Source organism: Atta cephalotes (assembly GCF_000143395.1).
Source record: "Atta cephalotes unplaced genomic scaffold scaffold00022, whole genome shotgun sequence".
NCBI classification, from domain to species: Eukaryota; Metazoa; Arthropoda; class Insecta; order Hymenoptera; family Formicidae; genus Atta; species Atta cephalotes.
Genome location: NW_012130086.1, coordinates 1,368,707 through 1,395,007, shown reverse-complemented (window position 1 = coordinate 1,395,007; position 26,301 = coordinate 1,368,707). Strand labels below are relative to the sequence as shown.

Sequence of the window (26,301 nt, the reverse complement as noted above, 5' to 3'; positions counted from 1 at the left end):
TCAGACGAGAGCTGCCGTCGCATGGTAGAGATGCATGAGCGCCTGTACGTGCACTGGTAAGCAGGACAGTCGGTCCTTGGTGTTCGCATCCAGTGCAAGCCACGACAGTGCGTTGTACCCTTCTAACACGTACCTGTCAATCACGTAAATTGCACATAATATAAATTTCGCGCAACAAATATCTAGAAAGCAAAAATCACGAACATCATCGCAAATACAAACCTGAGCACGTCAGTGGTATACTGCGAGTCCAATGGATGAGCAGTAGGTGCGTTTTGTTGCTGAAGTAAATCGTCGCTGTTCTGTTGTATTGCGGGACTGTGCAGGTGTAATGCGTTCTTCAGGAATACCGGGCAAACGTTTTCGAGATGTGGACAAGCTGCCCAAAACCATGGTGGCATTCGTCCCGTTGGCGCAGTTGATACTAAGTAACCAAGAGCGAGTGGTTGTTGTAGAAGCGTGCCAACTTCTTCTGCTTGCTCAGTCGTCGCTATCTGCGAATAAATTTGCTTGTAATTTCACATGGATACAATATAGTCGCAGACTTAGTTTAAAATACAAAATTTACTCTTGGCGTGTTGCTGCACGGAAATGGACTGCCAGGCCCATCGTGATTGCCCAAGCCTGATCCACCGCCATCTCCTCCATGCGGTGAACCTTCAGGACGGTGCGGACTTCCGCTTGGACTTTGCCCACCGCCTGCGCCCGGCTCAGGCCAAACATTGAAAATATCGTTGAAGTCACCCATTCCCTCCATACCTTCCGGCATATCATCATTTAGAGCGGAAAATAATTCGTCATCTCCTAACTCGGGTACGTTGTGTTGCTCTTGAAATGCGGTTTGCGACGACTAAAATATTAAAACAACAACAACAGGATTTAGACTAATTATATTCAATAAATAATCTAATTAAGCTTATGTATATATAATTAAACTTTCTTACCTGAGTGGTAGCGGATGTAGGGAAAACAAGTATATGAGTACATGTGACATCTTGAGGTGTGGATAACTGGCAGTTTACAGATGCCTGACTAAATCTTTCATCGGGAGTGAATTGATCGGCCATTAATCTCAGAGTGGAATCTGGCTCGAGTGAGACTAAACACGCACTGAGTACGCAAGGTGCCGCCGAGGGATATAAGAGACTACACTGTCCGCATATCTCTTTCAGATGCTTTGAAGCTTTCAGAAGCGCTTTTCTAGAAAGTAACCAACTCCATCCTTTCAATTCGCCATGTCCAATGCGTCCTATTCGACCAACGACCAGTCTCCATGGTTGTACCTGCAACAAAAATAAATAATTGAACGATATAAAAAACAGAAATAATATTTATAAAATGAATAATATTTAATGATAAAGAACAAATGTTTTTAACAAGAATAAAAATTATCAATGAGAATTTGAATTGTGATTTTTCATGTCATTTATAATATCAAGTATTCTATCATCAAAAAATTAATAGGAAAAAATATCAATTTGCATATTTTGGAATTCCCTTTTAATAAGAGGATGGTATCGGAATATACATAAAAAACAACACCGTGGTCTGAATAAACACAAAGTAATATGTTCGATTACCTGATATTTATCCCGATAATTATCTTCCTGTCCTTAGCCATTTGTTCCCCTCTTAAGTTTCTGATTCTAACTCCCCTCCTTTAATGCTTGCCCCACCACACTTTCTAACATAATCAACCATTCCATACTATTGTTCTACAGTTAATTCCTTGTTAACATGTTAACGATGCGTATAGGTTTGCAACTGATATATATTTTTATTTTTGAAGTTTTGTAATAGAGATATGATTAATATATAATTTGAAATTATTAACGATATACTGAGGATGATCTGATATAAAGATCGAAATGTTTGTTTTTTCAGATGAGAAAAATATTGTTTTTGCGAAAAAACTTTGCGTTGGCTCTCATATTCTTTATTAAATACTGTTGATTTATTCTATTAATGATTTTAATTTATGTAAAATTTTTACTTACACCTTGGGACATTACACTCAATATAAAGTCCATAAGCTTTTGAAGGCCAATACGCCTAGCTGAAGCGCGCTTTCTTCTTTTCCTGTTAGGTATGTCGATGTTAATGGTAGCAGTTTCGAAAATTTCGCCCCTATCGTCCGTTGCGGCCGCCAACAGCCAAGACTGATCCTCACTCAAACAGTAACTCAGATAGAGCACCGCGCATTCTTCGGGTCTTGGCATGCCAAATGATTCGGGAGCTTCACTCTTCGCCCGCAATGGTGCTAATACGAAGGCCGGTGCGTAGAGACGATAAGGTGCTCTATTTCGTTCCTGATGCAGAGAATATTACTAAATGAGTAAAAATGATTTATATATAGCATGGATTTTAATCTCACATCGCAGTGCACAAACGGAATTCGGCAATCCTCAATCATATGGTAAGCATTAATTTATAGTAATGGAACATGGAGCCTTACATCTTTACTTTTGAGAAAGATGTCTGCAGCGGCGGCAGTACCGAAACCAGTAAGGCTTTTCACCGTAGAATTATGATTTAATAATCGACGTCCTTGCAAGAAGACATTTAACGCCAAGGCTCTCATCTCATCTTGAATCTTTCGCCTTTCTCGAGCTCGACCCAATTCCATTATGCTTTCCAAGGATATTATCTAAAAGCAAAAATTGTTAGAATGCCATAAAAACAACTTAAAATACTGATCAGCTGAGTTTAAAATTATTAACTCCTCATCAAGATCCTAAAATTATTAACTCCTCATCATATCAAGATGCTTAGAATTTATTACCTGAACGTGAATATTTGATCTCATATTTTCAGGCATGCTATTGATCGCAGAAGAGTAAGCTCTGAGTAGAGCTAGAATAGCAAGCCGACGTCGATCAGGATCCTCGGTACCGCCTAACGAAAAAGGTTCAACAAAGTAAACAACGATGGCTGGAGGTTCGATTTCTTCCTCGTCCGGACCTGTGGTCGTAGTAATCGGCGTTGTGTTGCTTGTAGGTTGCGATGTCGGTGTCGTATTACCGGTTATATTAGTAGTAGTCTGATTCGTTGCTGTGCTCGAGGAGGGAGTTTCGCTCCTCGGATTTTCCCCTTCTGTAAAAGGCAAAGAATCTCGTTAGACTCAACTCCAGAGACAATATATCGTTAAAACCGTATCATTAAAATGCGATCATCGATAAGACGTACCGACAGATTCAGGTTTAGTTGATAATACATCGGGTGTAGCTGGCATTGTATCAGGAACGGGAATTATTGTGGATTGCTGTTGCTGTTGTTTGTTGGCTTGTTGAGAATCACCAGGATCCAATAAACTACGATCTTGTATGACCTGCGTCAAATATGGAGCTAATCGATGATTACACACTTGGGCATACAATCTCAATAGTTCGCCTATATGATTCTCTCCCAAAAACTTGAACCAATCATCCATCGGTTGCTTCGCCAGTTTCTGCACAGTCGACTTCCCGACGCGCAGAATTCCATCGCGTAGTTGTTTCGAGATTGGCGTGTGTCTTCCTAACCGGCAAATCTGCGACGAGTTAAAAATATTGACATCTCAAACTTTAATATTTCTTATTGCAGGCGAAATTAAGTGAGCGAACTGCGAAAAAACTAGATATAATAACAATACAGAAAAGGATCAATTTTAAAATGTAGTTTTTCAAATACATTTTAGAAAAAATTTCAATTATCTACGTAGTATGTGTACACACACACACACACACACACACACACACACACACACACACACACACACACACACACACACACACACACACACACACACACACACACACACACAAATATTTTACAATAAAAATTCAAAGATCCAAAAATTACTCTTTTTTTTGTTTACTGCTATTAATATTGATAAATAAATTTAATAAAATAATATCAATATTAATAGCAATACTATTGTTCTTTGAAGAATCGTAATGAAAAGACAAAGATCGATGAAACTTCTAATGGAAACTTGTAATGGTTTTTTCACATCATATTAAATATAAATCTTGTTATTGTGAGAAAAAAGAAATGTATAAGATTTGAAAACATTAAAATTGTAAGACAAAATAATTCTTGCACTTACCTCATACGTGCAGGAAAGTTCTCGGAAAAATGATTTCACTCTACTGACAATACAATCACTGTCAGGTGCGACGACCACATAGGCAACGTCTCTATGTCCGGCAAACGGTTCTAAAGACAGTTTTTCCCAGAAGCAGACCGCGTACGGTGACAATGACAACCAATCACGATCATATCCGACGACTAGAGCAGGTATTGGTTGTGGCTCACAACGATCGTCAGTGCCGCGACCGGCTAAACGATGGAATTGTCGCCACGTGAGCGGTCCGGTGACAGTATACGGCGCTTCCCACATGCGCGTCGTACACTTCTTCTGCACAGCATCCTGGAGCAGCGGCTGTAGCGATCTCATCATTCGCACGATATCACCGCTACATTGGGGACCTCGTGCCCTGAGAAATACCCACCGATGCACGCCATTTACACGCGCCGCCCTCTCGTTATGCGCGCCGTCGAGCTTGCCTTGATCGAGCGCGGCGACGCATACCTCATTGCCATCATTGAATTCTAGAGTGTTCACTGTTGGCGTCAAAGTCGGATAGCTTTTCACGGTGGCGCATATCCTAGCCGCTCTATACAAACTGCTGGCAGAACTTTGAACGATCAGGCATTGCTCGCGTAATAATTCGAGAACATTTGGTGGTATCGTGTCGAGACCTTCGGGGGCCGCTTTCGCTCCGGGGCACGCGACCGCAGTAAGCGACCCCTTTTTCTTCTCCGCCGGATCTTCGGCGACGCCCGTGATCTCCATTTCATCTTCATAGAACAGACCTGCTCGATGCGCGAGCCGTCGATTCACTACGGCGCTGAAGCCACAACTACATCTGATTTGATCGTCGTCTTGGAAGAGCGCAGAACCCACCCACGAATTGCTGAGATAAACGCCCGCATCAGCGCCTTTGATATTGCCTACAACCTTGGGCCCAGCATTGCACACACACAGACTGCAACTGTCGAAATTATGATCACGGAAGATATTGAGTGCGGTGTCACCCAGAAGAATATTCACTACGAGGGAATTTGATTCGGGTGCGCGAGCGGGTCCCGGCGTATCCGCCTCGATGCTATTGAGATTTTTATTGAGATATGAAGAAGTAGTGGATGTGGCTGGGCTGGGTTGGTCGTATGGGGGTGGTGGTGGCCTACCAGGCAGAGTGTTTGAACGATAAGGTGGCGCCGGACTTTGTGGACAAGGTTGCTGTTGTTGTTGTTGCTGTTGTTGCTGTTGTTGTTGCTGCTGTTGCTGCTGCTGTTGCACTGATCCGGGCCTGGTTGGTGGAAGAGGTTTGTCCGCCTGATTGGTGGAAGCAGAATTGCACTGCCAGGAAGGTCTGTACACGCAGTGCGATGGCAGTGTGATGGATGGCAGAGATTGGCTAGGCAGATTCGTGAGAGGTGCGTACTTGGAAGAACCGACCATCTTGCTGATGGCCGCCGGCTTGAACACGTATGACCAATCGTCAATTGGCTCTTCTTGTGGAGAACCCATATTAGGATAGATGTCGGGCAGGTGTCTGAGCGGTCGCGAAGGCATCAGCAGCTCAGTCTGGTCCATGAGAGGGTCACTTAGTTGGCAAGGCGAAGCAACAGGATTATGCTCTAGAGAAGGAGGAGTTGGAAACATCTTGGATAATTCTTCTGGTCGTAAAACTGTGACTCCTCGATTGTTATTCTTATTTGCACCGTCCACCCTCGTCTCTTCGTGCAATCCACCAGATTTATTCGAGCCTGGTGGTGTTTGTATTTGTAGTTGATTCAGATTCTGTGAACATAAAGGCATCCTATTTCTATCCGATCTTCGAGGACTCTAATTTCTCTTGTGTCCTTGTGCCATGTACAGAATTATATCAGTTATTTTAAAATAAATTCGAACTTACCGTTTCATCGCTGGAAGTATCAGGATCGGAATTGTCGAATATTTGATCTAAATCCTTATAGGAAGGCTGAAGACCCTCGCTGGTGAAAAGAGATCCTGGTTTAGAAGGATCATCCCTTTGTCGTCTGAGACCATCGACATTTGTGCCATTTTCCTCGCCTGTCGCATCAAACTCGTATGGATCTGTTCTTCTTCCGATACATTCGCCCTGATATCACAAAACATACTTTATCGTTAATGCGTTTAATAATGCAAATGAAGAAAGATATTAGACATTTGTGTTGGAATTGAAAATAGCTAAGACTATTTTTGTAATCTTATCGCAAATAAAGTTAATAATTTTCAATTAAATACTGAAATGTTTTTTATTCAAGTTTTCGAATAAAAAATTTTTTGTGTATATACTAATCGTATTTTATTTTTTTTGCTCTGAAAAATATGAGACAAACCGTATTAATTTTACAAACTTCCAGTTTCTAAATTTTATGAATTATATAAAATTTCACTAAATAAGATTCTAAAAGGCATCTAAGAGGAAATCATCTTTCTATAATTTGATAAAATCTGAGTATTTTTGTAGCAAATATATATTTAAAAATATGCTAAGTGATTTAATTTATCTTAATTATTTTTTTGTCAATGATAAATATCACTTACAACTGCGACAGGTTCTTGTTTAATTTCCAGCTTAGGAGCTTGAGATTGGAGCGTTTGAGAGTTCATTGGTGGGTACAGAACGTTGCTCCGATTAGTCGGCGGGGCGCTGATGTTCATGGATTTAAAACGCTTCACAGGATGATTCAGCCAAGCTTCCTGGAGCGAATAATCGTAGAGCCAGGATAGCGGTTGCTCATCTTCCAAGAGAGCACCTTCGTACTCTCGGGATATCAAGATTGGTCGTTTTAGTACCGGTCCAGGAACCGACGGACTGTGCACCTGGTTGTTGCACGCGGAAGAAATGGACTTGGGCCCTTGCGACGGAGTTAGGGGTAGGGCAGTGTTTGTGTGACTTGGTGGAGGTTGCGGGCTGAGAGTCGGCATCGTAGGCTCCGCGGGCGGGACCGACGCCGGCTCGGAGTGTGGAGTCAGGAGGGGCGATGGTGCCGGAGAACCTGGTGAGCCAACCGACGGCACCGGTAAACAATCTCCTCCCGTTGGTGGTCCGCGCGAGTAGGAAGGTGGACCGCCCGGTGGTGTACTAGGTGCTTCCGTTCTACTCAGTACCGACCTACTCAATTTTTAAACATATTGATTACGGATATATTCAACAATTTTTGTTAGAGTTGTAAAAAGAAAATGAGTTTAGTATCCATATCCAAGAACATGAAAAAGCATTGAATAGTCAATTCTGATGTAGGAAAGATCAATCCAAAATGGCAAACAATATTTTTCAGAACTAGATTGTTACAATGTTAGACTAGATTTTTTAGATTACAGTATTTCCTACATCATGATTATTTCAATATATCGTGATATATTTAAAAATAATTTAGCTTTACATTAGAACAGCATATACATTTTCGTTAATTTTTCTCAACATATTAATAATGTTATTAAAGTAATAACTTGTGTAACTAAGACGATGAATTGTTTGAGAAAAAGCGTATGTTGCGCTTGTCAAAACATAAAATATGAAGTGTATGAATATGCACAGAAGCCTGTTAGATGGATGTAAAAACGATAATTCATAAGGTAAAATAAATATTGGAAATATCGAACAATATCTACATGCAAAGCATATACCATTTTCTATATTACATGTAACACAAGCTAATTAAATAACTGAAAAGGAAGATATATGCTAAAGTGTACTACCAATCATGTGTAAAGCTCAGATCCCGTCTGCTACCGAATCTCATGCGTATGAAAATATTTTTAAGTCGACAGATTATATGTGAAAATTTCATAAACTATTTTGTTTTTTGTTTTTTATAAGCGAGATATAGTATATAAAAATAATTCGCTAAGGGAATATATTATTGGTATAAACTTGTTATTCGTTGATTAAATACATGTCTGTACTCACTACATTGTATTAGTACATGTAAAAAATTGACCTTATACCATAGGATTCACGTAATATTGACATTAGGAAGTCCCATTTACCCACTGAAAAATTCTAAGTATATCGTTATACCATTAAATGATATTTGCAGTTTTATACCGTCTCAAGTGTAAGAATATTAGTCTTCCGTTCATCTTTCTTCATCCGCGACTCGATCGCGTTTAAAAAGACACATGCCTCGCACCTTTGTACAGTTAAAATAAAATCTGATTAATACGTTATATTGTGCGTCAAATTATTTGAATATACATGATGGAGCTGCAAAAGCGATGATGCATGTGAAGAGTTATGGGGGATCATTATGATCATACGTAAAACTGGCGTTATTGCGATGATTGATTAAGAGAAATTATGAAGATGATCTCTTTCTCCCTTTGTATTTGGGGGCCTAGAAATTACCCACCTGGGGGCATTAGCAGGGACAGAGGGACAAGCGTCCCACTGAGTGGTAGACCGTCGGTGAAACGGTACGACCCTCCGTCCACCTTTATCTACCCTCTCCCTCTGAACCTGAGAGGAGGCCAGGCTCTTCCAACCCCCGGGGGTCGTATACCTGCAACCGATGCATTTAACATCTCGTTTCCTTGCGAACGCATCTCTCTATTATTTTACCTTACAGAATCCTGAAGCAACAACTCATATATCAACTTTGTGAAATTGCAAAAAGGTTAGCTTAAAATATGGCATACTTGTAACGATTTCTATTGTATTATTTTGATAAATATCTAATTATATACTTTAAGAAAATGATTCAATAAATAAAATACTAAATGTTTTGCTTGCGAATTAACAATTCTTTTAAGATAATTTGAATTATCTATTTGAATTATTTCGCAGTAATCCTACTATCAATATTTCTTCTTATATTTTAATAATCATTTTTATTAATAAATATTACATTGTCTTAATCAAGTTTTGAACACCTTATTGAAATTATTGATATGAAATGACATTATGATCATTTGTTTTTTTTAATTAATGACCACAAAAATAACGTTTGCATACCTAAGTATTTTTTGGCTACCTCATAATTCTTCAATATGAGAGTTCAGCAACATATTTAAATGTCAAGGAAGAATTAGCTAAAATTGTATTTACGGTATGTTATTTTAAGCTAATCTTCATTGATTTATATAAACGTAAAAAAATTGTATTTTTTTCTATTCAAATATAACATACTTCAGGTCTCTTTAGCTTTTGATTGGATTTTGTATGTCATTAATATACGGTCCTAAACATACTTATGATTTTTTATAGAAGCTCAAATGCAATACATAATAATTACAATCTTTTCGTTATAGTTAACAATTTATGCGTTTTTGGATAAAAATTATAAATAAGTACTTAATTTAATTTGCTTTAAATATAACTTTATAAATACATTAACAAATTCGTCATTAAGAATTGCTTTTGAGCTATCTTTTCAAAGACTAAATTTCCATGCACACATTACAACAGCCATCACATATTTACTACTTATCTATAATAATTTGGATATTCTACGATTCTATTATTTTGTGCTATTACATGCAATGGCAGAAACCAATATGATGGTAAATATTACTAACATTATTCAACGACGCAATATATAGTAAAATTAAATGTTTACTATTGTTCAATTATAAAAACGATCATATATAATTTTGACTTTGGTCTGCTATTGAATTAATTAAAGCAATTTAATGATAAATTTATTAAAAGTTACATATAGTAAACAATTAATTTTTTATACTTGAAATCTAAGAAACAGGAATCTAAAGATAGTGTCTTGCACAATGCAATAAAGTCGAAATAAAAAAAGAAGCATAAATTTCCGCTGTTCTTACTTCGAACATGAACAGGTACAGGAAGACTTTTGCGTCGGTTCCACGAACGTCCAGGTTCCAGGTTCCGTGGAAGATTCTGTCTTGGAAGTAGACACTGGTGAACTCAAAGTACATTCTGCCCACACGCGTTCCGGTAATTCGGTAGCTGCGCTCAGTTCCTGTTGCGTTAAAAGGGGTCGCTCACAAGTGACGGGACTGCTTGGAGGCGAGAGAGGAGTTTCGGATGGCATATCATCCATATCCGTAACCAAGACGTAACAAGAAGGATAACGCATGCGCACGCCACCGACGAGGACTTCCACGAGGGGTGGAAGCCCGGTCTCCGGATTACTGCCGGTACTAATTGGATAAAAATGTTTCCATTCTTCGAGAAGTTGACTGTCCATACGACTCACCTGACCCGTTAATGTGCCTGCTAGTCCATAAGGGGCTAGGATCACTGTGGAATAAATCAAGAAATATATAATACATTGACATTAATAATGAATCAATATTTCATCGTGTCAACTGTACTTATAAATTTTTCTGTCTACATAGCAAGCGATACTTACCCTTAACACCGGATTGGGAGGTCTGAGTACGTTGTAGACATGTCTTTGTGAGATGTCGCACCGCAGGATGCTGCCTGACGTCCACACTTGCGCACACAGTACTTTCTCCGTGAACGAAAAATGCAAATGAGAACGACAGATGGCTGCTGCAAATATAAATAAAAGATTTAAAGATTTGTCAATCTGTAATTTGCAAAAGTACTGTGTACTTTATATACTTAATCCATACTCTTTATCACATTAAATTAGACACATATGTACGCCTTATTCACGTATTTGTGCGTCATTTACATCCACATTAAACATTTACAAATATTAAATTATCAGATATAGTTCCAAGATCCGAGCATTCATTTCATAATGAACATTTGTGTACTTCTTTTATGAAATATTTAAATATAATATATATACATTCTGAATACGTTATTGTACATTTTAAGTATGTGTCTAATTTTTACGATAAGACACACATGATACTGAATGTTCTTAAAATAATTTATTCTCAAAATGAAATAAAATAAAATCATATCATTACTTTTGAAAAATATTTTGTAAAATTGCAGAACTCAATAACACATATTGTTATTAAACAAGCATTTACCTGCTACAACGGTGTTTCTCGTAGCCATTGTAAGGTTGCACAAACCACTTTCCTAAGCGAACGAAATCACGGGATAGCAAACACCGTTCAATCAAGTTATGCAGAGCCTTGAAAAGAAGTGACCGGCATTCGTACGACAATCCGCTTTCCCAAGAACCCTGCTCGCTTTCTGTAAATGACAGTAAATAGTAAAATCGTGAACGAAGTTGTCGGCGCATCGGTCTAGTTATAACATTCCTCCTTCTTGTACAATGAACGACGTGGAGGAACTAGAATACTCTAATGTGCGCTACGTATGGACGATCGATTTCTAAAAATACGCGGAAATAATGGTTATACGTTGCTACTACTGCTCCAATTAAGCGAGAAGAAACGATATGTCTTCTTTTGGCTCTGGCAAGAAATATACATGTAATTTTCGCTCGGTATCGTATATATTTCAATAGTCGCGCTGTACAATGGAGCAGGTAAGTACGCTCTTATTTGCGGAGCGCCCAATCTGGCGGAATTTAACGTGAAAGTAATGCGATTCGCGTGTAAAATCACAGCGACGTCAAGAGACGGTGAGCGTTTCATGGAAGGTAGAGAAGAAGTTGGCCGAGAAAACAGAAAAGTTCTAGAATCTCAAGTCGCGCGCGCGCGTGCTCGAACCAGCTTTCCCCTGATTTTGTTCTCACGCGAACAAGTACGCTTCGAAGTACGAAGAGGTGCGTAGGATCTGCGAACTCGCTTTGGAACGCGCGCAAGCGCGATATTATGTACATTTCGTTCTGTGATTTCAACTCATGATTGTTGAAAGGTATATCTCGCAAGCAAACGCTTTCCTCCAACTGCAACTATATACAAAAATAAATGAACACCGAGGCATAATTATTTAACGAAAGAAAGAAATCAATAATAAATCTCGTGTAATTAAATACACCTTTTATAATAACACACAGTTGCAGTAATGTTGAGAATCACTGGGTGAGAGAACACGTGTTCTGTCGATCGATATGACCGGAGCCTGAGGGAGTTGCATCTCTCATGGACCACTAGCCGCGGTGGTCTCACTGCAGCCTGCGTCTCCCAAAATCCGAACGTTATCGGGAAACTATTCGCGATAATCGTACATAAAACTGACAATGAAATATATTATTATAAATATATTATATATTATTCTTAAAAAGTAGAGCGCACTCGGCTTGACTGTGTTGTAGTTGTTACTGTTTACTTCAATATTAATTATCGCACGTATCTGACGACATAAAAGAAAAATGATAATGATACATTTATCCGTTCCATGCTTTTAAACTGATAATACCAAAATATTCTCTCCTAACAAAGAAAAGAAAGGAGATCGATATCCGATAAGAGCGAAGAGGCGCGTCTTATCTCAATTCTTCGAATGATCAACGGTTTTTTTTTAGTCGCTAAACTGTCACGATTGTCACCGTCGCAGCGGTAGGCCATGTTGGTCGTTTTCAATCTTAACGGTTCACCGTGCGGTCGGCCACAGTTTCGCAATTGGTGCACTCTCCGGCAGAGTAGCGCGGCGCGGTGCGATGCACAACACAGCAGATCTATACGTTGCGCGCTGCAACGAGTTGCAGACAAGTGCATGGTTCAGCGACCCCGCCGGTCGAGAAACGCCACCGGCCGGGCCTCGGTCCAGCACGGCTCGAACACTGGTCCGTTGCACGACAACGACGTTACTGCACACTTCTCAAAGGCGGGATAATCGTCATCGTAGTCGTTGGAAATTGAGTAGTGAAATCTGAGCGTTAAAAAAACGATAGAAAACGTAATCCATCGGAGAACTTGGGATCCTTAAAGGCACTATCGATATTTTGTGCGATTGTGAATTCTGGTAGATTTAAATCTATAAAAAATAAGTAAAATACAATTCGATTTCTATAAAGTTCTATAAGTAAAAACTTATTGAAGCTTTAAGTATATCAGAATTTTTTCAAATTTTTATGTGATCTGGAACAAAAAAAATTTTGCTTCGTTTCTCAAAGATTTTTATTACTACAGAATTAAGATTCCATAGAATTGAAATCCCATGTCGCTGGCGAAGTATTAAGAATGAGTAAATCAAATTTGATAACTCTCTCTTTCTCTCTGAGCTTCGTGGTCTAATCTACCATCCCCGAGAATATTCAACTGCGATTGATTAATTTATTCATTGCTCGAAGCTTCAGTTTTGGAGAGAATATTTTACTGATCATTTACTGAATATATAAAAAAAATTTATTTCGTACGATTTTATGCTTCGAGTAATGTAACTCGATATATCTACGGTGAGAGAAAACGAAAGCTTCAATTTGTTAAATCGACCGGTCACGGTTGAGCATATTCCTTGACCTAATCTAATCTCGAGAATTATAACTAGCCGGTTCGCTACCACTTTAAAAGTTTCGTCGCGTGTCTTCGGCACGCAGGTATCCTCAAACAAAATTGGCTCGGTTTGCTTGTCCGAGTTTTTATCAAAATGATCATAGAGAAATCATAGAAATTTACGATACTGGTCGTTTATTCTCCTCATATTTGATGTGATCGATCAATTTTTTAACTTAAGGCTTCATTTTATGGTCTTAAAATCTCATTGTAAACGTCGCTTAAAACAGGCAGAATCATTTGATGGCCCGAAAGGAGATACACAGTTGAGTGATAATTTGATGTGTGATTCACGTGCTAACGCGTTTATACACGTCGCTGCTTATCGCAACGATCTAAAGACTAAGAGAGTTTCACTTTTAATCGTATTCCTTTTTTCTCTCCTTGTGATTTTAACGTTGCCTCGGTCGGCTATATCGTCAGAACGTTGTATATGTACAGTCTATAGATCTTGTGTATAGTACAAGATTTTTGCGCGTCAAGTGCTTCTGCAAATCCGTTAACGCAACGTGGTCCCTTCGTGTCTCTTACGTGTCGAAACTTCCTCTTGGAAAGTACGTAATAAAAGTTAGCTTAGTCACGGTCTCCTTGTTGACGTTAGGTAAAACACCACACAACGGTATATAAACATCACGTAATTGCTACTTCCAGTCCGGCGTACACAATATACCGTACATCGCGCCTACATAAATATTACACATCGAGATTATCACTTGGCCATGTATTGAGCAAATAACACGGATCATCTTCATGTGAACAATTTTGATCCTCGATTATTATGCGATTTGCTGTTTTTAGACCTTCCTATAAGAATCTGGACAAGAGTCATAGTTTTATATGCTGAATAGTAGTTTTAATAAAAATCTACGAAAAAGAAGGACATATATTTACTATTCCTTTCTTTTTTCCACTCTATTCTATCTCTTTGTTATTTATTTCTCTCTCTCAGGAATTGTTGAAATATGGTGAATCCATCAAAGAGACTTTCTCATGTTCAGATTCTTGTCAAAAAGTCTTTAGCCGCTTTCTTTCAGAAAGATATAATAACTTTTAATTGAGGTAACGTAGCCTGTTCTTTTTAGGAAACATAATAAAAACACAAATGTTGTTTTATTTTTATTATTCATTAAATGATAGATAGAAATGGCGTTAGAATCGTGTCGGTACTGTCTTCTAAAAAAAAAAAGGAATTCTATAATAATCGAACGTTTTTATATAATTCACGTAACGAGTTTCGCAAAATAAATTCTTCTTTACATTCCTCATCTCTTGGTCTATAATCTCCAAGTTCGACTTGGTGCGTTTCCAGTTTCCGCGGTGAAGATATACTCACCGCAAGCGATGAGCTCCGGTGATACCAGGCCGGAGAGATCAGGTTCCTCGCCGTACCAGAAGATCCAGAGCTCCTTGGCGGCGGTGAGAGAGAGCGGCGGGGGCGCGGGCGAGGGCGCGATGCCCAGGTCGAAGATGCCAGCCCCGGGCGCCGAAGTGGCGGTGGCGGCCGCCGCCGGGCCGGAGGTGGCCGGCGTGGCGGCCACTCGTCGCCATACGCACAGAATGTCACCAGCTAAACATCGCGAGAAACTCGACAGCACCGGGTCCTCGAGGGGCGTGCCGCCGAAGCCACCGGCCACCTCGCCCCACACGAGTTTCCTCCATTTAATACCGCAGAGGGATGTCTGTCAAACAATAGCGACGATTAGTGATCAAAGGGTTAATCGATGGTGAAGTGGGATATCTCGTTAGGGATTTGCGAGGGTCATGATTTTCATCGGAAATTAGAACACGCGTTCTGCCCGGAGAATCCCCCTCATCATGAATACACGCGGGATTTGCGCGATAACGCTGTAATAAAAAAAAAAAAATAAAATAAAATAAAATAAATAAATAAAAGCAGAACCGTGACTGGCGAATTTACTGCAGTGACACACATGCTTGTTTTTCCGATATCGAAAATAGGGGTTTTCCATTTAGAAATTCCTTTGCAATCATGCATCATACGTAATCGCGATAAGCGGCTTTGGGATTCCGACGTTGGTTTGTCCCTTATTTTCAAAAAATGTTTAAAATCTTGCTTATAAATTACTCATTTGATAAATTAAACAAATAAATTATTTGTAAAAATGCAAAAATTACATTTACTACTTTCGAGTTTATTTTTTTATTCAGTAATGTTGAAGGCATGAATGCAACTGTAAATCTAGTAATAATGAAAAAAAGTGAGTGATATCAAACGGGATTGCTCGAATCTAACGGCTGTTAAAAATCATCAACGTTCCGTTAGTTCACCGTTGCTGTTTAATTCGCAATAATGAGGTATCTAGTTTTCTAGATCTCTAGAAGATAATCGATCAGATTTGCCAGCAAAATATCAACAATAAGCCGTAAACAATCCAATGAAAATGCGAACGTAAAAATGTACACGCTCTTACCGAACAAAAGATAACATTGGCCGTGAACGAACGGTCGGCGGCAATAACGTCTTCGCGAACGGAGACGTTAAATCGCAAGGTAATAAATTATCCTTTGAGCGCGGCGAAACGTGCATTACCCAGTAAAATAGACATATACAGGGAGTGCGGCGCGCGGCTCGCCGAGAAAGCGACATCGGGTCGGTCCTTGACCTTACGGCACAGTGTCTCTATTTGTCACGCGACGTGACAAGCCGCTAATTTATTCAAACGCATATTATCGCATACAATCGTACCATGAAACGTTTTCAACAAAACAGGCATGCGCAATCGACTCGCTAATCGCTCGATTGATTAATTGCATTTCGACCATTCCTGCCTGAGACGCATTACTTCCCATTCATTGGTGCATTTTGAACCAAGCCTAATGCTCGTTTTCACTAATACTAGTTTAATGTTGGTTCAATTAATTCCTTATTTTTTTCTAGTTCTAAGAATTAGAAAAAGATGAAGCGTAAGTTAAACTGTGATAATCTATACTGATAGAAACGGGTATATAAATCTGGATATAGAGTCACTGAGAAAAATGTTTTGATTGTATCAACAAGAACTACAAACAAAATAATTCTGATAATATAAATAAGAATTCTGGTTATCTTAATTGAAATTCTGATTATCTCGAATAGAATATTTAATTAGCCAGTTAATGCAACAAAATTGTAGAATTCTTATTGTAACTGTTTCATGCCTTAGTTCCTCACTAGATTTAAATATCACAACAATTGGAAAGCCACTTTTTTTTGATAAACAGCCATTTTAATATTCTGCTAAATCACCCAACTTGATCGATGTATCATGATAACAATAGGAAAAAACATCTCTATGAAAATTTTTTATATATTTCGAAATTATAGCAATCGAGATAAAGTTAATTGCTATTTGATGACAGATAATTCATCAGATAATAATCATTTCTTTCTTCGTCAAGGACATTTGATATCTGAAATTTTAAACTTCATCACGTATTTTCTAATATCGAACAGGCTTTTCGGAATTTAGAAATTCCTATGTTGCAAAAAACTTTCTCTCTGACCTTGCTTTTGTATCTCAAGCTTCGATTCCACGTTTTCTTCTAAGAAATATCTATTGAAATTTTAATCTTCTAAAAGTCCGTTTTTCTTTTTGACACATATCATCGATGTTTCATTTTTAATATAACTATGTCTTGAAGTATATTAAAGCAGACCGAAATATATAGTTATTGATGCTTATTAACTATACGTCGTGATTCAATATCAGAAAGCTTCTCTCTTCTCTTACCATTTTTTCTGTCAACATTGGAAATTATTATTGGTTATTTAAATTTTTTAAGTTAATATTTCTTGTATGTAAAAGATATTTTTTGTATGTTTTCGATAATTATATTCTTTATATTGAATGATTGGTTTTTTTCTCACTTTTTTATTTTCATGTAATTTAGTCGTTTGGTCTTTTTAGTGAGTAAGAAATGTAAGTATACTAACGTAAGTGTACTCACTATACTTTTTTTAGTGTTAATTACTAATAAAAAAATACAACAAAGAAGCATATAATTATCGACGAGTTCAAAGATCTTTTTAGATCAAAAATAAGGCAGCATCGAGCGCGTCGCGTAAGGTCAACGTCAAAGTCGTCAAGATCTCGCGCGCGCGGGGCCCTCGCCCGTATCCGTTCATTGCATTGACGGAAAATGTCCTATCTCCGTTAACGAGAGAGAGTCCATTCACCCCAGATTTGGTATCTTCATCGCACCTGATTCCGCGCGCGCTTCCCAGCCGCGCCGCGTCGCGCCGCGCGCCGCCCGCGCCGGTCCCTCGACGATTAGGGACGGGGTGTCCCGCCGCGCGGTCAACGGCGAGTCATCGACGCGCGCGTTACGGGAGTCGATCGTGTACCGAACGCGTGCGCGGCGCACTTCACGCCGTCTCGCTCCGAAGTATGTGCGTGCGCGCGCACGCGCGCGTGCACGCTCTCTCTCATGAACTCTGATTGACAATGCAATGAGCGACGCGCGCGTATAAACAATGCGCGCTTAAGCTTTAAGCGATGATTTACGCCAGATTTCAGAGGGAAGATTTCTATTTGCTCTGTCCATTTTTATTAAACTATTTCTATTTCAAACTTCGGAGAAATATTTTATCTATTTATTTCTCTCTATAATTAAAAAATTGTATTTTTATAATTTTCCTCGCGATATATTTCGATAGACTTCTAGTCTCATATGTATTTAATATAAATGTGTATTTCTGATTCTTCAAATCTTTTGTACGAATTTCCATGGGAATGGGAAATGAAAGTATGTTAAAAACATTCTGGTCGTTGTTTATTATTGCTAACGCAAAGATTCTTCAAATCGTGCGTACAATTGACGCCGATTATTGGATGAAAATTATCGAGAATCTTCTCGTTTTATTGAAATTATTCGCGATTTGTACAATAATACTTAACTGCCAGAATGAAGCATGCAGGAATTGCGAATTGTGCCTTCGCGTCTAACCAGTAGGCATTCCAGAGGATAATGGCAGATACCGTGTGACGCCATTGCCGATGCATTCGGGGGGCTCCGGCAACTTTGAGGGAATCCGTGAGAACTGCGCACGCGCGCACAGTCGCATAGTGGGCGCGCGTCTATCGTCCAATCGGCGCCGGGCGTCTCCTTACGTCAGAGAACCAGCTGACATAATCAGAACGATTCAAATGTGTATACAACCACCGCGCAGGCAGGTAATAAGATTTTGGCACCTTCGGGGATCTCCCGATCGCGCGAATTACGTCAGAAGGATCTGAAGTTGGCCGCGTCAAGACTCGGATAAAACAAAAATCCGCTTCACCCATAATATTCCCTCTATATACAAGATAAAATAATTTCCTTCACAAAATTTATTTTAAGATTAAAATAAATCCTTTTAATCGTTTTCGAACACAATCATTCGATCTTTTTTTAATTAGCTTATATAATAGAATAATCGGCAAATAGATCTTTTGTTTTTAATTTTGAAAGCCAGTTTTAAAGAGGTTATTTTTTTTTTGAAAAACATCCAGATAAGCGCGTGTACATATCGATTTCTCTCTAAACTGAAGGGATGTCAGCGCTCTCTGCATTGACCCGGTCATGTATTTTCGCCATAGTGGCGGATGGCAAGTTTTGTCGAAATGCTGCAATCGATCGATAGGAATTTTCCCCAAAGATCGCCTTCAGAATATGGCGCTTATTCAGTGACCAGGTCAGGATTCGTTATCGATTGATACGAGATAGCTCTCACGGCGTCATATCTCCATCTTTCTCTTGATATATAAAATCATAACAAACGCTGAATCCTATAACAATTCGAGGATTGGCACAAAAAAATTTTCAAGACTCTGAAACAAGAATCTCGGCAACTTTTCGTGTTATCTCATTCCATCGCGGTAAGAGAGAAGCGTCATCTCTTTCTCGAGAGTGCGTGATACGCGGTGGTCGAGTCTCGTGGAGGCGTAACGATCGGTCGATAACGTTCCGCGCCTTCCACGGAGAGGACGAGCGGCACATCGCACACTGTCGGAAGGTAGGGACGCCATGCGTGTAGTGGCGCCTATCACATGCCAGTGCAGTGCGATTATGTTTGGCCTCTCTTGTTTTGCACACACACACACACACACACACACACACACACACACACACACACATGCGCGCGCGCACATTTAATGTGTACATTTTCCTTTATTATTTTTTGTAATATTTCTTTTACTGCTTTGTATGATTTGTACTGCCTTTACGCTCATTATAATGTTTTAACAGTGCATAATAAAAAAGCTATTTATATATCTCTTTCTCTTTCCTGCGTTCTCTTCTTCACGGAAGATATGTATTACATCGTGCAACGGCGAGATAAAATATTCGCGCACCAATCGCTCGAATGTTGATGAGGGAGAGAGAGAGAGAAAGCGAGTAACCAAAGGCGCCCGCCGTAACGCTACGGGGCTGTCAAGCTCGCTGATCAATACAAGCAAGGCGACGTGCAAGGCCGCCCGCGTGGGCTCGCGCGTTCGACTCGACTCGGGGAACCCCCGACTATCCCCTCCGAACCATCCGTCCACGCGCGCCGCTGCGTCTCTCTCTCTCTCTCTCTCTCTCTCTCTCTGCCATCGGACGGCTTGCCTCCTTCTCCTTCTTCGTCTCCCCCTCCTCCTCCAACCGGCTGTACCTTTTTCTCGCGCGACCACGAGAGATCCGGCCGATGGTCGACGTGTCGCGCGAAGTTCGCATTCTAGACGACTGTTATGGTAATCCTCCAGCGGTTCAGGGATACAATGAAAATTTGTAAGTGTAAAACGTGGAATTTGTAAATGATCTTTCAAGCGTTTGATATTTGTGAAGGTATATACCGCGCGAAATACGATATAATATAGCGTCATTGCTGAAACGTTTATATGAAATCGTCTACGAGAAACGACGAGCTAACTATTAATCGCACGAGGTAATGCTAAACGTTACGAAAATGATCGTGACAGCATAGCAATTTATACGCCGATATCAAACCGCAATGCCACCCGAGCAGAAAATTTATAGGTATCATCGTCAGTATCGTGACCAGTGATAAGCATGAATGTGTGGAAAAAAATAAAAAGAAGAAGAATCATGTATTCAGTGTGCGCAAAGACGCGCCGCGCGGGGTCAGTCACGATTAAAATATCAATGTGGCATATCATCAATGCGGGGTATCCCGCATTCTATTTTTATTGCGCTGCAATGTATTTACGGTACCAGAGAGCATTCCCGCCTGCTATAGGTTCCCATTTCTGTTACTGCCCTCCTTACGCCCGTCGCCGTTAAAGCCGCACGAACGTTACGTCGCGTGCGTGTGCGTAACGAGGTAAAATTCTCTCGCGAATGAACGAGCCGAGAGCCGCTCGCTCGAAAGTAGATTCACGGATCCTCGCCTTGTAATCGCCTTAGTCGAGAGAGCTTGCCTCTGCTACGGTAGATTCCTACAGCTTGACGTTCTCCATGTTTATACAAGGTGTCCCGCACACAGCTGCGCTTGTGTCTATTCTACAATAGGATCGTAACTAGTAAAGGCCGGAACACAGACCTTTGCTCAACACATAATGCATAAAGTAGAAAAAAATTAACCAGAGTCTTTTATTCTAGAAAGGAAGGAAATGCAAGACTTTGATCAATTTATTTTCTTTTGCGTTATGCAAGATTCTTCTGCACTCTCGCCTTAAGTCTTGAGAAATTTACTTGATCACAGTCAAAGAAAAATAATCGACTATTGGTTAATTTCTTACGGCCCTATTGTGGTAGGCATTAAAAAGATCCTCGAAATCTAGACGTTTTTATACAATTGGCGTAAGCTCGTTCCGCCAAAGCGCGTCGATTTCATTCAGCATCGAGCGTTCCGTTTCCGAGCTTCAATTCAAATCTCAATCCTATATCAGTTACTATGAGATACCCCGTGTACCACGGCGTGTAGGACGTGCCGCGAGATAGAAGAAGGCGCGTTAACATTGAAAATGCGTTGGGTATACCTGCGATGCGTTGCGTTGCGTTGCATCGCGACGCGGTGCATCGCCGATGCCGATTCGCACAACCGACCGCTTGAGATTAACCGGTGAGATTCTCCGCGAGCAAGAGACGCTCTTTTATCGCATGTGTAGACTTATTCGTTCGTGCGTAAACCTTTTTTCTTCCTTCTTTTTTTATCGCGTCGTTCGAGCAAGGCTTTATAACGTAACTCGACTGTTCTTCCGCGAAGGCGAGAAAGAAAAAGAGAGGGAGAGAGAGGCTCTCGAAGAGGAAATTGAAAGCGAGGGCATGGCTTAGTGAGTTTGCTTATCGTGTACGCGATTTTTTTTTCTCTTCGGCATTAGTTGCCGTGATACGGAGTAGATATTTTAAAAATCAACGCAAAAGAATCTTCCTTCCCTGAGTTATTTTCAAAATAGTCTTAGGTCAGAATTCATATTTTAGTCCGTTCTTATTTTAAGACTGTCTTAAGTAATGTCTTAAGATGTCATGACATTTTGAGAGTCTATTTAAGACAGTTAAATATAAGAATTGATTATGAATATCGGCCTTAAAGTGTTATTTCAGTGTTATGAGACGTTGAAATTGGAAAGATTAGTATGATCACATAGTCTGAATTTTGACAACCTCTGATACTGGAAGTTGAATCTGATTTAAGATATTAAATGCTACATACATGACGCTACATCTTTTTGCATTTTCATTTTCTATCGCCATCATATCTCTACAATCTACAACAATGACATAACTCAGAAATGATCATTTTTTAATTGCTTAAAAATAGAACTTTATAAAAAAGAATAAAAAAAAGAAAAAAGGGGAATACTTTAAAAGAATATACTTTTAATTTTCTATCATCAGTTACTATCAAAATTGTATTTTCAAGTTAATATTACAAAATTTTAATTCAAAATATTCAAACATTTTTTGAAAAAATCTTGTTTTTCAATTTATGTCACTGTTGCAGCAAGTGAACGATATAACTTATTTTGGCGCAGAAAATGAGCGTCGAGCATCAGCATGGAAAGGCGTCTTGCTGCGAGTTGCGTTTGAGTTTTCGGAAAGGCGCAATGTTAACGAGCGTGACAGAAACAGCGTTTCGAAGTAATGGTGCGATTATTAGGTGTAGTGAAGCGTAACGATTATGCCGGTACATACAAACAAATCGCTAAGTAAACTTTGGACTAATGAAAGCCAGGATAAGTGAAGTTGTAGCGGATGATCTCTTCAACTAAGAAAAAATCGTTGATGTTGTAATTACGGATTTCGTTACATTTGGTTATTTAGCGTTCGTTCAATACAATGTATATCTTTTCGCTTTTATTTTTATCAGGAATTTTGTAAAATTTTCTGAATGATTCTATTTCCCTTTTCTGTGCCGAGACTAAGGGAAATAGATACTTTTTTTCATTATTTTGTGAAAAAAAGATGATAGAGTTGTATGTTTAATGTAAGTGCTGCTCGAACCTCTCCCAGATTTGCTGTTTTGACACAGCAACATTTCGATATTTCCTCTGAACATTCTATAAGTGTCGATTAATATTTATTAGAATTAATGTAACTTTGAAACTACGTTTTTCGCTTGAAGTGTATGTACTGCATATACTGCATACGTATGCAACTATGTATACATAACGCATATTTATTTATAAACGCTAGCAAACTCGTTTGCAAATTGTTTACGAAATTATTGTTGTAAAATCACTAAAACCTTGCAAGCGCCGAAATATTTTATATGCTTGACGGGAAACTCGACTTTTAAATGTACGTCATTGACTATCTCGAAACGTATTGATAAAGTACATTTAAAGTTTTATAGTCCTCATGAATCGTCCTCAAACATTTTAAAAACAAATGCATTCCTAATCCAATGCGAGTTTCCATCAATGTAGATTAACTTTAATCGATTCAATTTATTCTTCATTTTTTTCTAGTTCTAAGAAATAAAATCGAGATTAAAGTTAATCTACATTGATAGAAACGGACCTAAATCATCAAAAAATCCGCGAATTGAAAGGGTGCTTAGTGAGAGACACCTTGTATATAAACCGTTCGTTTCCTAATCGGTCACAATATCCTCGCACTCAGTCTATTTTTAAGTCGCCGGGATCGAAGGAAGAAGAAAAGGATGCAGCAAAGAGAAGGAGACGAAGAAGACATAGAAGGAGAAAGAGAGGAGAAAGAAGCTTCGAACCTGAGAGACGACAGGCGAGCAATGACGACGAGAGCCCGTTGTTGTCTCAGAGGGGGGGAATTAGCCAGGACACAGAGCTCTCCTCGTCGCGTGTTCCTCCCTCTCGTTTCTCTGCTTCTCCCCATCCCGCCAAATCACAGCGGATAGTTTAAAATTCGCCTTCGACAATCGCCTTTGTGTTTCGGAAACCGTACCGGTCGATTCCACCGGCATATTTTCCTCAGGAACCGTACACAGTAACGGAATCGCACCCGCCGTCTGCCTTTCATCTCGCGGTGGAACCGCCGCCTCTTTCGGATTCGCGCCCCTCTCAGCGAATATAGACTCGCCGTCGCTCGATATTTCTCCCATAATACTTTCGTCTCTTCCCCTTAATTATCCTTAAGACGGTTAATCACCGTCAACGGTGAAAACGTTTGGCCTGAATCTGTCGACATGCGCAATCTACGAACGCACAAAGGATTTTGATATCAAACGTGATTTCTGAAAAAAACTCCGAGTAACACCGCAACGGATACGGTAAAAGGTGCTAAAATATCTAAAAAATTTAGTTAGATTTGAAAATAATTTGTTAAACCATCAAAATAATTACGTGCGGTGAGAAAAATTTCTGGTTGAAAATGAACGAATCAGAATTTTATGGTTATTGATGCTTTGCAGCAAGAGATACAGTGTAACACAGTGATCGTTTCATTTAAGGTGGTTTTTTAATAAAGTGCCAAAAATTTGGGGTGTCTCACGAAGACTCACCTAACATTACAAATATCTGCATAATTTGGATGAAATATTGAAACTACGTGTATATCTTAATGAAATAGTATGGAACATAAAATAGTAAATCAAAAGCTGCATCTTCATTGAATGAAAACAAGATGAAATAATGTTTACTTTTCGAGGTTAAATTTATATGCAAGTTATATTTATATGCAAGTTTATCCACGTAAATATCTTTCCAGAATGGCCGTTGATCTGTTACTTTTTTGTGATCATTAAAATCGTAATTTTTTAAACTATTATAATCTCGTTTTTAAGAAAAGTCTATGGTAAGATTTGTATGCAGTTAATCAAAGAAGTATTTGCGAGTCTTATATATCATTAAGTCGTTACACGTGAAAGATTATATTTTTAATATCTTTTCTCTCTTATTTCATCGTTAATCTACCGTAGAATTTTGCACACATCAATTTCAGTACTTCAAGTTAGTTATATAAAAAAATTAGGTATTTCTATGGTAACTCGATTTATTAAAAAAATCGCTTTAACAAATTTGCTTTGGCAAACAATAAGAATGCAATGATTCATTTCATGATGGAAACTCTAAATAATCTAATTAATATAACCAGATGTCCAATTATGATGATCGAAATTTTAATTGATATGATCAAAACTTAACAGAAAAATACATGTAACGCATGTTACTTGTACGCAAGTAATAATTATTTGTTTCAAGTATTTCGAAAGTTCATATCCGCAAATCTATCATTATAAACATCATTATTCAAACTATATTTTGAATCCTAATAAGCTTAATTAATACTTCAATCAAGATTATTAAATTAAATTTGATTTGCTTATTATAATAAAATCGTATCTTCTATCAACTTTACAATTTTTCAAATGAAAATAAATTTTTGTTTTAAGTAAATATAATAATGAGTTTTTCTAAAATTTATAATATTTTAAGATTATTATCAAAGATATGCTTTATTAGAGATAATTATTACTTAATTGTTAAAAAGAAAGAAATAAATTGAGTAATCACTTTTTTTTAGCAATAAAATAATTTTTTCTGTATGTATAGATTAACTCATTTTTAATTCATTTTTTAGAAATTTTTTTTTTCTCAAACAATGCAAAAGCATTTTGATTTTAGCAATTAATTTGCGTCATATATAACTATTTTAATAACCCAAAATTATTTTCAAATCTGTATCTATATATAACTAAATTTTTACCCCAGCAAAAAATTTTTTAGATATTTCGTTTTTTCCATATAAATAAGATGTATATCTCGGTCCCATATGTGTATAGTAAGATAAAGATAAAATCCGATCAGACCTGAGTGAGATTAACCGTTGATGTTTCAATAACTAAATACAATAAAGAAGAAATGTACAACTATCATCGAGTCAGGGTGCACGATGCATAAAGAGCCTCCTTAAAACACATCTTTATCCGAGCATATTGGGAACGAGAGGATGATTGAGCACTTCTGAATCACTACGGCAATGTCAATAGCAAGTCACTCATGAATAAGAAGCTCGTATTTGGACACCCGGTATGAGCGAGCTGCAATCGATTGCAAAACTTTATTACAAAAAGAGGTGTCGAAAAATTCAGAGAACCGCATGGTTTCATCTTGCTATTTCAAAAACAATGATAAATGAGCATCGTTTCAATGTCCTTTGCAAATTTGTACATTTCGCAAAAATATAATTAATTTTATTATTAATCATGTCATCGTCATGTCCACAAAATCAATTACATCGTGTGTCGCATTATCATAAATTTGCACGCTTTTTGCTTAAAGGTTGTTCCGCCTATCAACAAATAAAACAAGCATGTATTTTTTAACAATACGGTAACGAGAGGATATAAAGAGAGAACGACATAAAAGCAAAGCGAAACTCGATACGGTGTTCCGTGTTCCGTGAGGCTCTTCCATAGTTGTAACCCGCGTCCTCGCAAGAGTCGGTGCAAGGCTTTCACCTAGGTTGGGCGGGGGACCCCGTTCGCGGCTTCCCCTACTGTCTCTCTCTCTCTC

The 26,301-nt window shown here is 38.7% G+C and overlaps 1 protein-coding gene across 1 annotated transcript in view; it reads right to left on the bottom strand.

Moving 5' to 3' along the window:
• Positions 1–26,301, bottom strand: part of LOC105619516 (mediator of RNA polymerase II transcription subunit 13) — a 33,021-nt gene continuing 6,720 nt past the window's right edge. Inside the window, 16 exon segments of the mRNA XM_012201033.1 lie at positions 1–133; positions 223–494; positions 569–850; positions 945–1,283; positions 1,998–2,327; positions 2,456–2,647; positions 2,783–3,093; positions 3,187–3,529; positions 4,088–5,848; positions 5,964–6,170; positions 6,620–7,190; positions 8,431–8,580; positions 9,854–10,292; positions 10,405–10,550; positions 11,006–11,174; positions 14,718–15,063. Of these exon segments, the coding sequence (XP_012056423.1) occupies positions 1–133; positions 223–494; positions 569–850; positions 945–1,283; positions 1,998–2,327; positions 2,456–2,647; positions 2,783–3,093; positions 3,187–3,529; positions 4,088–5,848; positions 5,964–6,170; positions 6,620–7,190; positions 8,431–8,580; positions 9,854–10,292; positions 10,405–10,550; positions 11,006–11,174; positions 14,718–15,063 (5,991 nt within the window).